At 37.8% G+C, this 15,984-nt stretch overlaps 1 protein-coding gene across 1 annotated transcript in view; it reads right to left on the reverse strand.

The window, feature by feature from the left end:
* LOC127528313 (craniofacial development protein 2-like) overlaps window positions 1-13,483 on the reverse strand; it is a 64,443-nt gene extending 50,960 nt beyond the window's left edge. Inside the window, exon 1 of the mRNA XM_051928723.1 lies at window positions 13,233-13,483. Coding sequence (XP_051784683.1) covers window positions 13,233-13,482 — 250 coding nt within the window. The 5' untranslated portion in view covers window position 13,483. The remainder of the gene's footprint in view (window positions 1-13,232) is intronic.
* Between the last annotated feature and the right edge of the window lie 2,501 nt (window positions 13,484-15,984).

Consider the following 15,984-nt stretch of genomic DNA (forward strand, 5'->3'; position numbering starts at 1 on the left):
AACATGCCCCTGGTCAAGCAATTACAAAAAATGCTCCATGACTGTAACACTTACATCCAGGACTTCCACTCCACAATGGACAGTATTTCAGATGATGACAAAGACTTCAAAGTTGTCATTCACGCAGACAAAAAACCATTACATGCACACAAAGACAGATTTAATAAACCTACAGTTCAGCAAGTTGGTGTTGTCATCGTTGGGCAAATGTTCAACAATAGAGATATTGTCTTGAAAACCAGAGACAATAAACTACAACGCATTAAAGAAACCCACAGATCCTATGATGCACTTCAATATCCTGTCATGTTCTGCTATGGTGAAGACGGCTATTCTGTATCTATACCTCAAGTTCATGCTACCAGTAAGTTACCTATGAACAAAACCGTCTCTGCAGCAAACTTCTATTCATACCGCCTTATGATCAGACAACATCATGATAATACTATCCTTTTCTTTTGAACTTTATTAAATCAGTTTTTACTTGATATGTACGCAAAAATTGAATCCGAAAGACTAAATTATATCAGACTAAATCAGAAAAAACTACAAGCTGAAAATTACGTTCACTTAAAAGATGCTATTGACAAAAACGACACTTATTTAACAGAACTTGGTCAAGCTGTGATATTACCATCTTCTTTCACTGGAGGACCTCGCTATATGCACAAGCGTACACAAGACGTAATGACATACGTACGTCATTATGGCCGCCCTGACTTATTTATCACATTTACTTGCAATCCTAAATGGCCTGACATCACTGAAATTCTCCTTCCACGTCAAAAACCTCACGATCGCCACGACCTTATCAGTCGTGTATTTCATCTCAAGATTCGCAAAATGATAGACTTGCTCACGAAGAGTAACATTTTCGGCTGTACAAATTGCTACATGTACACCATAGAGTGGCAAAAGCGAGGTATTCCCCAGGCACACATTCTATTGTGGCTAAAACATAGGATTCAACCAGCTCTCATCGATGAACTCATCCGTGCGGAAATTCCTGATCCACAGACTGACCCTGCCCTACACAAAATAGTAAAATCCACCATGATTCACGGCCCATGTGGACCTCATAATATCAACTCACCCTGCATGATCAACAGAATATGCACTAAGAAGTACCCGCATCCGTTCATCTCAGAAACTCAGACCGGAGAAGATGGTTACCCTCAGTACCGCCGGTGCGCACCTGCTGATGGAGGTCATACAATTAACATCAAAGGAGTAGATATCGACAACAGATGGGTGGTCCCTTATAGTCCTGTGCTGTCCCGCTTCTTCAATGCTCACATCAATGTCGAATTTTGCACTTCAGTAAAATCAATCAAATACATCTGCAAGTATGTTAACAAGGGAAGTGACCAGGCAGTATTTACAATACAAAATCAAAATGACGAAGTATCTCGATATGAAGCTGGTCGTTACATTAGTAGCTCTGAAGCAGCCTGGCGCATTTTCTGTTTTCCCATTCACGAACGTTTCCCTCCAGTCGTTTATCTTGCTGTGCATCTTGAGAACGGACAAAGAATTTATTTCACAGAAGCCAACATTGCTGATAAAGTACACAATCCACCACAAACCACCCTTTTAGCATTCTTTGACCTTTGTAAACACAATGATTTTGCAAAACAACTTCATTATAATGAAATTCCATCATATTATGTGTGGGCAAACAACATGTTTCGTCAAAGAAAACAGGGCAACCCTGTACCAGGACATTCAGGAGCGAAAAAGGATAATATACTGGGACGGGTCTACACTATACACCCAAATAACTCTGAATGCTACCATCTTCGACTGCTGCTCAACAAAATCACAGGTCCCACATCTTTCAAATGTCTCAGAACAGTTGATGGTGTCCTACATCTGACCTATAAGTCAGCCTGCAGGGCACTCGGTTTATTACATGACGATATCAACTGGGACGAGACTCTACAGGAAGCTGCTCTGTCTCGCTCACCTCAAAAGATCCGTGAACTGTTTGCTGTCATGTTGGTGTTCTGCCAAATGGAAAACCCCTTAAACCTATGGGAAAAACATAAAGACAGCATAGCAGAAGATATTAGGAGACAGACTGAAAAACATCATATACGAAGAGAAGTCCACCAGTGGTTAAATTTGATGTATAACAACTGTCTACAGTTGCTTGAAAACTACGTAATTGGTATTGGAGGTCAATCTCTTCATCATTACGGTTTGCCTTCACCTTTAACAGAACTGGCACAACTTACGTCAAATCCCGAGTACTTGAAAGAGACATCTTACAACATCTCGCAATTGGCCAATATAGTCACAAATAACGAACGTTTGCTAAATAGTGACCAAAAGTCAGTTTATGACCAAATCATGAGCAGCGTTACGTCAGCCACTGGCACGGTGTTTTTCCTTGATGCTAACAGGAGGAACTGGTAAGACATTCCTAATAAACCTTCTCCTTGCAAAAATCCGAGCAAAACATAACATTGCCATAGCTGTGGCTTCTTCTGGCATTGCTGCAACTCTTCTATAGGGTGGCAGAACTGCTCATTCAGCTTTCAAGCTACCTCTGAACCTAAACTATACTGAATCCCCCATGTGTAACATATCAAAACAGAGCAACATGGCTGAAGTGCTGTGACATTGTCAGCTTATTGTGTGGGATGAATGCACTATGGCACACAGAGCAGGTATTGAGGCTTTAGACAGGACCCTCCAAGACATCCGAAACACTAACAAACTTATGGGAGGCTTGACAGTGTTACTGGCTGGAGACTTCCGCCAAACCCTACCAGTCGTGCCCAGAGGAACACGCGCTGATGAAGTTAAAGCATCTCTGAAATCTTCATACCTATGGCCACAAATCAATGTTGTTACTTTAAAAATAAACATGAGAGTTCATTTGAAAGGCGACAAAAAAGCCGAGGAGTTCTCTGGTCTTCTGATGAGTATAGGTGATGGCACCTTCATACAAGAAAATCGTAAAATAAATATTCCTACAAATCTCTGTCTCATCGTCAATACCTTACAAAGCCTTCTTCAAAATGTTTACCCCGATCTACGAAATCTCCACCAAAATGACGTGTCATGGTTAAGAGAGAGAGCTATCCTGACACCAAAAAATGACATGACTACGACTATAAACCACATTTTACTTCAAGAACTACCTTCACAACCAAAAACATATCAATCTGTTGATTCAGTTGTAGAAGTAGAAGACGTGGTACATTATCCGATAGAGTTTCTCAACACTAAATCCTCCAGGCACTCCTGAGCATAATCTCATTTTGAAGGTTGGGGCACCAATAATGTTACTGAGAAACTTACAGCCACCAAAACTTTGTAACGGCACGAGACTTCAGGTCACATCTCTACAAAACAACCTGATTGAAGCAACTATTTTTACTGGCAGTTCCTCAGGTGACACAGTTTTTATTCCTCGCATCCCCGTTATACCATCTAATCTCCCATTTCAATTCAAACGCATTCAATTTCCAGTAAGGCTCTGCTTCGCAATGACAATTAATAAGTCTCAAGGACAAACACTACAAAAGGTTGGCATTGATTTGAGGCAAGATTGCTTTTCACATGGCCAACTGTATGTTGCATGCTCAAGAGTAAGCTCAGCGCACAGCTTGGTCATATTACAACCGGACGGATGAACTGACAACGTCGTATACAAAGAGATCCTTAACAAATAATTATTTGTATATTTTCCCTCAGTTTAAAAATGTTTACTTTTTTCTTAATTTAAATATTCAGCCAGTATTTCGCCGCTGCGAAGCGTGGGTATTTTGCTAGTTTGTCAATATTTGCAAAAGTTGGACGCAGCAGAAGAGATCAATTGGCAATGCGAACAAAACAGTAGCACTGACTAATAGAGGGAACTGAAGAAAGGGTGGTGTCCTTCCACAGGAAAAAAAAAGACTCAATCACATTTGGTTTGTTCAGTCATGTTTAAAGTACAAGGACAAAGTTCAAGGAAGATGCAGAGCTCATTGGTTAGCAGGCTCGATTGCAGGTGACTATGAGCCTAGTTGTTACTTTGCTAGAACCTAAAAAAGGGAACGAGACAGAAGTAGAGGAAGAAGTGGTATCCTCAGATCCAAGACACACTGGGACTGATGATGTAAGTTTAAACTTAACAGATCCCCCACAAGCTATTATAATATGCATTCACATCTACAGACTTTGAAAGGGAACCCCCACCCTTTGAAAAGTTTTACATTTGCAGACATGCCTACTTACTTCATACAAGGATGCCCCACCCCTCCCCGCTTTCTGAGGTACTTTAAATATACTGTACATTCATAACTGCAGATTTTAAAGATGGACCACATACAACTAAAAAAAATACATGAAAAGAAATTTTGTATTTGAGTGAACAATATGCACAAGTGAAAATCATAAATATTTAACATGGATAATAATATATGCTTAAATTTTACATTATTCCTGCTGAGTACCCATTTCACTTCGAAAGAATACACTTTCCTGTACAAATGTGTTTTGCAATGACCATCACCAAAAAACCAAGTCACTACAAAAAGAAGGAATTGATCTAATGCAGAAATGACAATTGTGTATAGCATGTTGAAGATTAAGCAGCTCCAGTGACCTAATAATATTGTAATTAATACTTATTATTTGACTGATATCTTTATCCAAGGCAACTTACAACACGTGAGATACATTTGGTTACATTTCTTTTGTATTTCTTTTTGGTGCCCAGGCAGGTGACTTGGTCATAGCCACATAGGATTTGAGTGCACAGCCTCATTATTTGAAATTCAAGGTCCAAAACCTTAACCACAACACCACACTGCCTGCCAGTAATATTAATTATTGACAAAAAACCTACAAATATTGTATACAGAAAAACACTTTGTCACATAGTACTTGTGATACGCCCGATTAACCAACAGCACTTTAACTGAAGCCCATTGTCTACGGAAAACACAACTCGCTTAAAATAAAATAGAATATTTTATGAATATAATATGGGTCAAAGCTTGAAGCACTGCTAATGACATTGGAATACTACTTCTTAATATTAATTAAATTATGAATGCTTTGAATATCTAGTGTTCAGTCAGTATTTCTAGATATTTTTTCATATGTCCCATTTATGGCATGTTAGCATTAAGCTTACTCTTATTTTTTTCTGCTTTTGTCTTTCATCTAAAGAAACTTTTAACGACACGTAGTTTTCACTTGAGATACTCATAAAAATGAAACATATGGAAGAAAACAAAAAATATTTAAATTTACTGCATATTCAATAAACAAGCCAGACAGAGCCATAAATCAAGCTGAAATAATTCGGCAAATGGGAATGGAGCTTGCAGCTCTACAGAGAACCTAGATGTCATAATTGTACCATATGGCCAGAGGTTGCACGGTTTTCAAAAACACAAGAATAACTAAGAAGGAGTCTAATTTACAAAGCCAAACCTTTAAAAATGCCTGGTCATTATGTGTAATGGTCATTACATGGTGATGTTTCAACAAGTATCATACAAATCTCATAAAAAATATAATGAATTTAAGCATCATAATTCTTCTACTTTTCATTACTAAGAGATTCCCTGCACAAGATGGCATCATAAAATTTCCAATGTATAAATAATGAGATAAGAAAGAATTCCTGTTCACTTGTTCAACTCCATCTAGCCATGCTTCCATGCTTCGCTACCTGTTTTGTCAATATCAAGGGTGTGGGTCCAGGGACAGAGCACATCCTTAGACTTGTATTTTAAGACATTTTTCGTTATCATGGTGATAGAGAGTGGCAATGTGTTTCTTGGTTATTGGACATGCAAGTAAGAATTGCTCTGTACTCTACTTGTGATAATATAATTACTGCTATTATGACTTCAACTACTACTACTACTACTACTCCTTCTCCTCAGCCAGCTACAATTATCTCTCACTATCCACAGAAGACATAACATTTGATAGTAAAAGTCTATAGGGCCTGTTGACAGTCACCAGCAATTAAAACCATAAAGACATATACATACAGCTATATTAATACCTTTGAGTATAAATAGTATATCAAATAAATATGAATGATCTTGCACTTAATTTAATCCATTTAGTATTTTATATTTACTACAGTTCTATGTCATGGTATGTGCAGAATGAGGGCTGCAGTAAATCAGATGAAGAAAGGAGATCCAAGGACATGCTCATACTTGTTTTGTATTTTCTTTTATGTGTAGTTTTTCAATCCATCTAATGTTCTGTCCAACATCTGATTTACATGCTTGTACTTACACATGTTCTATGTACCTCTTTCTACCAAACCACTGTACAGGTGCCTTTATGAACATCATACAGATCACTTAGACATTTAAAAAAATTTATTATTAAATCAAGTTTCTACTTCAGTAGCTACTGCTTTACATTTTGTTATGTTAACTATAGTAATACCCCTTTAATCACTCTTTTGACTTTAACTCTGAGTGAGGGGGTGTGGTAGGATTTCCTTTGTTTAATATAATATTATGCCCTTGTATATCATCAGATGCTATAATATATATGTTTTAGATATATTTTTTTGATTGCATGTGTAGCAGACAGTTCAGCAAAAGCAAAATTCTATAGTATCTTATAAAAGGTAAACTGTTCTTTTAGAAGAAAAATAAAAATCACAGCATCTATTTTATTCTTCATTATTAAATGGTTTAATTAAGTATCCTTCATTTTCTATAGCACCTTTAATGATGAAATGTGCTGTTGTTGTACATTGTGTACATGATTTGATGCCTTTTGCCAACCCTTAAATTATTCTTGAACCAAAAATGGTTTATGACTGCATTTCATAATGACCTGTTTTTTGAAGTTGTGCTTCCATGAGAGGATAACATGGCACCATACTTCATCCTACTGCATTGAATACAAAATTGTGCTTCGTTCTAGCTCAATATCGATTTTTTTGCAATGCAATGTTTTCCTATTTCCTGCTTGCTTCTTTGATTCTTTCTCTCTCTCTCTCTCTCTCTCTCTCTCTCTCTCTCTCTCTCTCTCTCTCTCTCTCTCTCTCTTTCTCTCCACTCTTAGGCCTTTCCTTCTTCCAGATGAGCTTTTGCTAACACCATTTCTCTCAATCCTGAGCTGTATGATGCAAAGGAAAATTTGCCTCTTAAGTCTGATCCTAGGAGAATGTCAAAGGTCACATCCTACCTCCTTTGTGTCACTTCTGGGCCAGACATAGCATTACAAAAACCCATGGGATCATCTTCCCAGATCTCCCTCTTGTGTCACCAGGTATCCCTGCTAGACTCTAAGAACTGCTGATATAATGCCTTGCTGTGATTACCTTTACACTCTTAACTTTCAGAACAATTCCAAAATGACTGTTTACACCTGTCAGAATAACAGAAAGCAAATTGTTCATGACGTTGCCTGAAATTGACAAATTAATGATATGAAACAGAAAAAGGCAAACTGCTTTCAAAGAAATGCCCAAAATTATAGTGCACGGTATGGTAACTAGGTGATGTTGATTGCCTTGCCTTTTATTGTAAAGAATGTGTCACATAGCCAATAACTTGTCAAAGGAAGAAGTGCATTCTTGTAGTCTTTTCTTGTCCATTTTATTATCTGTGCATGTTTTTACTGTTCAGTTGAATTTAGAGCAGTTTGATGGATGAAGGTAGTGCAGTGCACATACACACTCACATTTAGACAAATTACAATTGACAGTTGACTTGATTGTACATAGAGGGAATAAATTGCATATATGGAGAGAACTAGAGAAACAGAAGGTTGACCATAAAAGTATGGAGCTTCAAAGCACCCACAAAAAGGTGTCTTACCCCTACAGGAATTTATGCATTTCTAGTTAATGGTACCTTTGTCTTTTTTACTCACTGCACAGATTAATGCTTTCCAGATTTATCTTGTAATGTAGACCTTTCCTCTTTTTCAAATTGATCTTTTCTTTAGTCATCATTGTATTTTTCAAGTTCCTTTACAGCTGGTACTTAAACTCAGCATCACTTACATTTATTTGCAATAAAATGTAGTAGTCTGGAAGAAGAAATCTGAATGTTATTACCCCCTTTGACTACTCCTCTAAAAAATAATTAGTCCTTCTACTCTGGCTGTACATAGTCACTAGTAAACAACCTGTCTGCAGAGACTGAAGGCTATCATTGCTATCATTAGTTTGAGGTCAGTCCCTACTGTCAGTTCGAGTTACTTAATTTGATGGTTTATCCTTTTTCTCAGCCTGTAATCTCTGATGTTACCAGCAATGTAGGCTTAATTCTATATGAAAATTATAACATTCTTATTGGTTTCAAAGGCTTTAAGTACAGAATACTTAATTCAGTCTCCAATTTTACCGATAAAGGAGCAATGCACTGAAAGTAATGGAATCATTTTGGTTTTCCAGGGGTTTCTCTTTTCATTCTCTTAGGTTTTATCATTGTTTTCATGTCATTTCACCATATATCAGTTAAAATACAAAAATGTTAACATCAGTTTGGCAGTAAAATTAAACTTATGTTAGTTTTTGTGTTGTATTTCTAATTTTTGTATGGCTTTAAGCATTTGCTTTTGTTTTTGTTTAGAGAGCTCATGTAATTTCCCCATAAGCAACTTAACTGTAATTAGTTGAGACTGCTGTTTTTGCCAAATATGTACTCTTGGTTGTTTTCTTATATTTTTTTTCTTCCTGCTACTTTAATAAAAGACATGTATTATTCAACATGAAAATCTGCTGCCAATTGCCGAGGCTGTATAAGACACATATGGGCATGAAATATACTTTGTAACCTATGTTAGTGTTTAAATATCATAAATGAATAATTACACGTTTAAATACCTAAAACAACCCTAAAAATAACATTGTGCAGGGGTATGTCCTTTGTTTTTATCAAGCATACTGCTGGAAGACTGCCTTGTTTGTATAGCTACAGCTGCTACAGTACATTCAGAAATTCTATTTCTCCTTTGAAGAACTCATCATATAAAATGCTGCACACTATGGTTTGCTTCACAGAGTTCTTGAGGGAAAATCATCAAGGTTCATTTGTCACTTTATTAAGCACACAGTATGAGCATTGCAGTTTTTAAACACTTCTTTCTGCCGCTTTACAGTAACTGCAGCAACAAACAGTAACAACTGATACGAAATAGTAAAACTTATAGAAAAAAAAAACATTAAGCTGGAGGCCAATCAAAACCATCAATAAATGAGTATAGTTTTAGGGTTTGCTTAGTGTTTTTACAACTCAGACCATGATATTCATGTTGTTTCAACACTTGTTATTTTGCTTCTTTCTTTCAGAACTCTATCCTATCTGTATTTTTTGTTTTCATGTTTTGTTTTTTTGTAAAGTAAATGTGTTAAGAGGTTATTTCAACTGTCTGACAAGTCCTGGGTTCAAATCCCAGGTCAATCACTGTTTGTGTAGTTTGCACATTGTCATAACTACATGGGTTTTTTGCACTGGTATTCTTTCAATCTCCTAAAGATATCATTTCATTTTCTAATCCAGACCAGCGTTGTGGGGGCGCTACAGCCTGCATAGAACACAAGACATGAACCAAACCCTGGACAGAGTGCCAGTCAAGGTTATTATAGTTAACCAAAACTAAAATCACAACTGAAACTATTAATAAAAAACACTTTTGTGAACTGAAATAAAATAATGAACAAAACAGAAATGAAAAACTAAAACTAAGCAAAATTATTAAAGTAGATGGAAAGACTAATGGAAATAAAATAATAATCTACTAAAAATGTTTTTAGTTTTTATCACAACTGGACTTGTACAAGGGCTAACCTGGGCTGCACGGGCCCAAAATTAATCAAAATATATTAATAAGAATTTCATATTTGGTTTTTGAATGCATATCCCTGTCGTTAGTCTTTAAACCTTGTAACTTTTAACTCTAAATCAGAAAGTCATCCACCACGAGCCGTCCGCATATATTCATCCAGGGATCCACGGTTGATGAAGGAGGGCGGATGTTCACACAGCATTTGTGGTGACAGAGCAAGCTGAATACTGACGCGTAAAGTGTGTGATGAAGAAAGTGATTTACTGTGTGATAACAGTGACCGTTCTTTAAGAGCTGATAGTGACAACATGATAGGTTCTGATTCAAGTGTTAGTGAAGCATACCAAGGTGATGATTTTGCTTTGAATATGCTCGGAATAGCTTTCATAGTTGCCGTTCACTGGATCTCCAGGGCTCAAGAGAGAAGTATTAGATACAGATAATCCCTTACAGAATTTCAGTTTTTTTAATGGATGGATGGATGTTAGCCGTAATTCTGACTGAGCCCAAGGTACAGTATGTACACAGCAGTTATTACAGCAGCACACACTAAGCCAAATTCTAGGCTGCATGTGAGTCTAATGTCCATTATGTTGAGCTGATGCATTTCTTTGTGCTTCTTGTATATGAAGATGTAAATCAAATGCCAGAAGTTGGGATGTGCTGGTCAACAAAACCTTTACAGTATGAACAGAAAAATCACGATTAAGTAATGTTTCAGTTCAGTTTTAAGTTTGTTTCTCAGGTGCCTGCGTTTTGTTGACAATAATTCACCTGCCACTTTGCATAGGAAAAATCCTTTTTGAAAATAAAATGGCACTAATCGAGACACTGACAGTCAACATGCACGATCAGAAAAATGTTGATGACCAATCACTTTTGCTTTAAAAAGGTCATTTAACAACAAAGTGATACAAACTTGAAAAATTCCTGAGTTGGCAATGTCTCTACTGAATTACAGGCAGGTAGGTGAAGTGAGTCAGCCAACTGGTGAAAAACTAAACTTACTAATGTTGTTTTGTATTTATTCTTTATTAATTTATCTTTTTTTAGTTTACATTCACAGCTCAGAATAACTGATATCATGAAAATAATCCAGTGGCAGAATTATGTTTTATAAATAGTTGGCCTCCTCTTTTCAATCTCTCTCTCTCTTTCTCTTTCTCAAAATAGATAGTTGAAATATCATATTTTTGTTCTTAACATAAGCCATATACAAATTGCATAACGGATTTTTCCTGCCTTGCATCCAAACCTGCTGGGAAAGTCTACAGGATTCTTGTGACTCTTCTCTGGATAAGCGGGTTTAGGAAGTACATATATTGTTCCTAATTTCAGATTTACAGACATTGATGTTTATGTTGTTTTGTGTCTGTCCATACACCTGTTAGCTGCTCTTACTTTGCTCATTAAGGGTTTACTGTTCTTACGCATGGGCTATTCAAGTGTCTCAGCCCCTAACCTTGACACTACATGCTTGTTTTTCTTTGTTTCCCTCAGTACAGCTAAGTGGGGTCTGCACACTGATTCAAGCCTAAGAGCCTTGTTTTTCCGGGTAGAAAATAATCATTTGCACACGTATTCTGTCTTGTTCCTACTGACCTTCATTCCTCTCCTCTCTAGAACATATCTCCTCCTCTCCAGGGTTTCCTCAACCTGCTCCTTACTATCACTACAGATCGCAGTGTCATTGGCAAACATCGTAATCCACGGGGACTCCTGTCCATGCTCGTGTGTCAACCTGTCCATCACCATTTCATATAAGAAAGGGCTTAAAGCCGATCCCTGATGTAATCCCACCTCCACCTTGAATGCATCCGTCACTCCTACCACAGACACAGTCACAGTCACACTCTGTACAACTCTTACATACTTCTCTGCCACTCCTGACTTCCTCATACAATACCATAACTCCTCTCGAGGCACCCTGTCATATGCTTTCTCCATGTCCACAAAGACACAATGCAACTCCTTCTGACCTTCTCTATACTTCTCCATCAACACCCTCAGAGCAAACATCGCATCTGTGGTTCTCTTTCTTGGCATGAAACCATACTGCTGCTCACTAATCATCACCTCACTTCTTAACCTAGCTTCCACTACTTTTTCCCATAACTTCATGCTGTGGCTTATCAGTTTTATCCCCCTGTAGTTACTAAAGTCCTGCACATCTCCCTTATTCTTAAATATTGGCACCAGTACACTTCTTCTCCACTCCTCAGGCATCCTCTCACTTTCCAAGATTCCATTAAACAGTCTGGTTAAAAACTCCACTTCCATCTCTCCTTAACACCTCTATGCTTCCACAGCTATGTCATCTGGACCAACGGCTGTTCCATTCTTTATCCTCTTCATAGCTGTCCTTACTTCCTCCTTGTTAATCCGTTGCAATTCATGATTCACTATCTCTACATCATCCAACCTCTTCTCTCTCTCGTTCTCTTCATTCATCAGCCTCTCAAAGTCCTCTTTCCATCTGCTCAACACACTCTCCTCGCTTATGAGTACGTTTCCATTTTTATCCTTTATTATCCTAACCAGCTGCACATCTTTCCCAGCTCGGTCCCTCTGTCTAGCCAATCGGTACAGGTCCTTTTCTCCCTCCTTAGTGTTCACCCTCACATACAACTCATTATACGCCTTTTCTTTAGCCTTTGCCACATCTCTCTTCACCTTGCGCCTTATCTCCTTGTACTCTTGTCTACTTTCTGCATCTTTCTGACTATCCCACTTCTTCTTTGCCATCCTCTTCCTCTGTATACTCTCCTGCACTTCCCCATTCCAACACCAGGTTTCCTTTTCCTCCTTACTCTGTCCAGATGTCATGCCAAGCACCCTTCTTGCTGTCACCCTTACTACATCTGCTGTAGTTTCCCAACTGTCTGGTAATTCTTCACTACCACCCAGTCTCACCTTTTCCCTAAACTCAAACTTGCAGTCTTCCTTTTTCAACTTCCACCATTTGATCCTTGGCTCTGCCCTCACTCTCTTTCTCTTCTTGATATCCAATGCCATCCTACAGACCACCATCCTATGCTGCTTAACTACACTTTCCCCTGCCACCACTTTGCAGTCTTCAATCTCCTTCAGATTGACTCTTCTGCATAGGATGTAATCTACCTGTGTGCATCTTCCTCCACTCTTGTACGTAACCCTATGTTCCTCCATCTTCTTAAAATACGTATTTACCACAGCCATGCCCATCCTTTTGGCAAAATCCACTATCATCTGACCTTCCTCATTCCTGTCCTTGACACCATACCTACCCATCACCTCCTCTTCTCCTCTGTTTCCTTCACCAACATGTCCATTGAAATCCGCTCCAATCACCACTTTCTATCCCTTGGGCACACTGTTTATCACTTCATCCAACTCATTCCAAAAATCTTCTTTCTCATCCATTCCACACCCAACTTGTGGGGCATATGCACTAACAACATTCATCATCACACCTCCAATTTCCAGCTTCATAATCATTACTCTGTCTGACACTCTTTTCACCTCCAAAACACTCTTGACATACTGTTCCTTCAGAATAACCCCTACTTTATTTCTCCTCCTATCCACACCATGATAGAACAATTTGAAACCACCTCCGATCCACTTGGCCTTACTCCCCTTCCATTTAGTCTCTTGCACGCACAATATATCAACTTTCTTTCTCTCCATCATATCTGCTAACTCTTTCCCCTTACCAGTCATACTGCCAACATTCAAAGTTTGTACCCTCAGTTAATAATAATAATAATAATTCATTACATTTATATAGCGCTTTTCTCAGTACTCAAAGCGCTATCCACACAGGGAGGAACCGGGAAGCGAACCCACAATCTTCCACAGTCTCCTTACTGCAAAGCAGCAACACTACCACTGCGCCACCTGTGAGTTAGTTCCACTCTCTTTACCTTACTCCTCTCCTCCTGCCTCCGAACACATCTCCCCTCCTCTTCTTCTCCTTCTTCTTCTTCGGCCAACAGTAGCCGAATTTCCGCCAGCACCCTGTTGGCTAACAGTACTGGTGGAGGTCGTTGTTAACCCGTACCTCGACCGATCCGGTTTGGAAATTTGTATTGTTGTCCGTATATTGATTTGGGAAACTTTTACACCGGATGCCCTTCCTGACATAACCCTCCCCATTTATCCGGGCTTGGGATCAGCACGAAGAAACAAGACTATAAAGAAGTATTAAATAAAGTCCTGAAAATAATCACCTTCAAAACAACTACAAATGTATTATATTATTTCTTAGTTAAAATTGTTATCTTTATTACTAGCCCTGACCCTGATAGGTTGTTTAATGATTAATAGTATAACATAAACTGTTATAAGTGCATGTAAAATATATATTGCATCTGGGTTTAAGAAATAGTTTACCGTTCTACTATTTTTTATTGCATATTTTAGCCTCTTTTTTTATGATTACTGATTTTCTGTAGCATAACACTGTGTGTTGTTAGGAACAAAAATCGTGTGCTGTGTTATTTGTGACATCATATGCCACTGGCTCTTTACAATTAGAATCCATTAATTATCCTCTGAACTTTATAAACATAGAAGAAAGATTCTTCAAAAAAACAAATAATTCTTGGACAAACTTCTAATAAACAATTTTCTTGTAGTTGCTTCAAGCATTGGTTTAGTGACTTTCAGTTTTGTTCTACCCTTTAAACTGCCTCGGATTTACCATTTTAAACTGTATTCTGAATTCCCCTTAATGTATTCTCTGCCATTCTGCTTAATATCTCTGAATCAATTCTATTTATTAGATTGAACTGTACATGACATATTGGCTGGCATTGTGTGCAATTGTTTCTGTGGATTCTAATTTGATATAAGTGTAAACAGACTTCCTCACAAGTGAGATTATGCTTATATTTTTATTTTTGTCTATTTTTGTGATTTGCAATTTAATTGTAATAGCATCTCTACTCAGAGTTGACATCTATCCATCCTTCTTTTAATCCTGAGCAGGGTGGCAAGGAAGCTGGAGCCCACCCCAGCATTTTTCTGCAATTGCAGTAAAGTATTGTTTGTGGATTTTTTGTCACATCCATACCCATGTAAATTCATCACTTCCAAATTTAAAAATTCAGATTAACAGAATGATTCTGTAATACTCCTACAATAAAGAGACTTGATGAACACTGATGCAGCTAGTGACCAGGTAATCTGTCATCCCATCTTCATTCAAATACACTGCTTATTTCCTGCCAGTTTTCTAAATGTTTTATGACCTCAGCTTTGTTTTATTTGCTCTATGTTTGTATAGAGATGGGAGAAAGTTTTTGATATATACTGTGCATAGTGTAAACATGTTCGGTACAATACAAGGCTGTTGGGGGACCTTTCTTAGCAGCATTAGCCAGAAAGCAGCAATCAAATCTGGATCAGACCCAATTTCAAAACAAGATATACACATGAACACATGGTTTATTAATTTCCATTGTAAAGTTGATAATTAACCTAATACATATATCTCTGGGTGAGAGAAAACTCAAACAGAAATTAGGAAAAGATCCAGCTCCTAGCAGCTGTGAGTTAGATTAAGTGTAATGGAGGATATCTTACTGTATTGAGATATATTTCAAGGAGAGAAGCAATCAACGGATTTCAGGAGCTGGTAGAAGTTGTTGAACCATTGTTAATTTTTAGATTTCTCTTTGTCTGGCTCTAGCCTTTATAGTTCTAAGGATTCCTAGGACACTGATCATATTCGTGAATGTTTGAAGAAACCTTAGAGTTTAACCTATTAACTATAATGGAGAAGTGGAATTGATGAAGGATCTGCATCCATGTGTTCACAAGCAATATGTAATCACTGAAAGTAAGTAGAACTGTCTCAATGAAGTTTATCCATTGGCTTTACACAACAGAGGAATAATCTTGATTATACAGGCGACACTCAGAGTAGACCTGCTGCTACTCTAGGCTAACTCTTTGAGGTACTGTAGTGTACACATTGTCTTTGGGAGATGTTCAGAGAGAGGTATACTGGGAGGATACTCAGGGGCAGCTCTAAGATATGCTAAAGGTATTATGCAGTTGTATTGGCTGGCACCTTACCCAGACCAGCCACAACACTACCAAGACTATTCCTCGGATAGCCTGAAGCTTACTGATCTAATAACAAGACATAACTCCTTATAAGTTGTAATTTATTCCCACACGATGAAATAACCAACAAACAGTGGACAGGAATGTAAA

This window comes from Erpetoichthys calabaricus, chromosome 1, assembly GCF_900747795.2.
Source record: "Erpetoichthys calabaricus chromosome 1, fErpCal1.3, whole genome shotgun sequence".
NCBI lineage: Eukaryota > Metazoa > Chordata > Cladistia > Polypteriformes > Polypteridae > Erpetoichthys > Erpetoichthys calabaricus.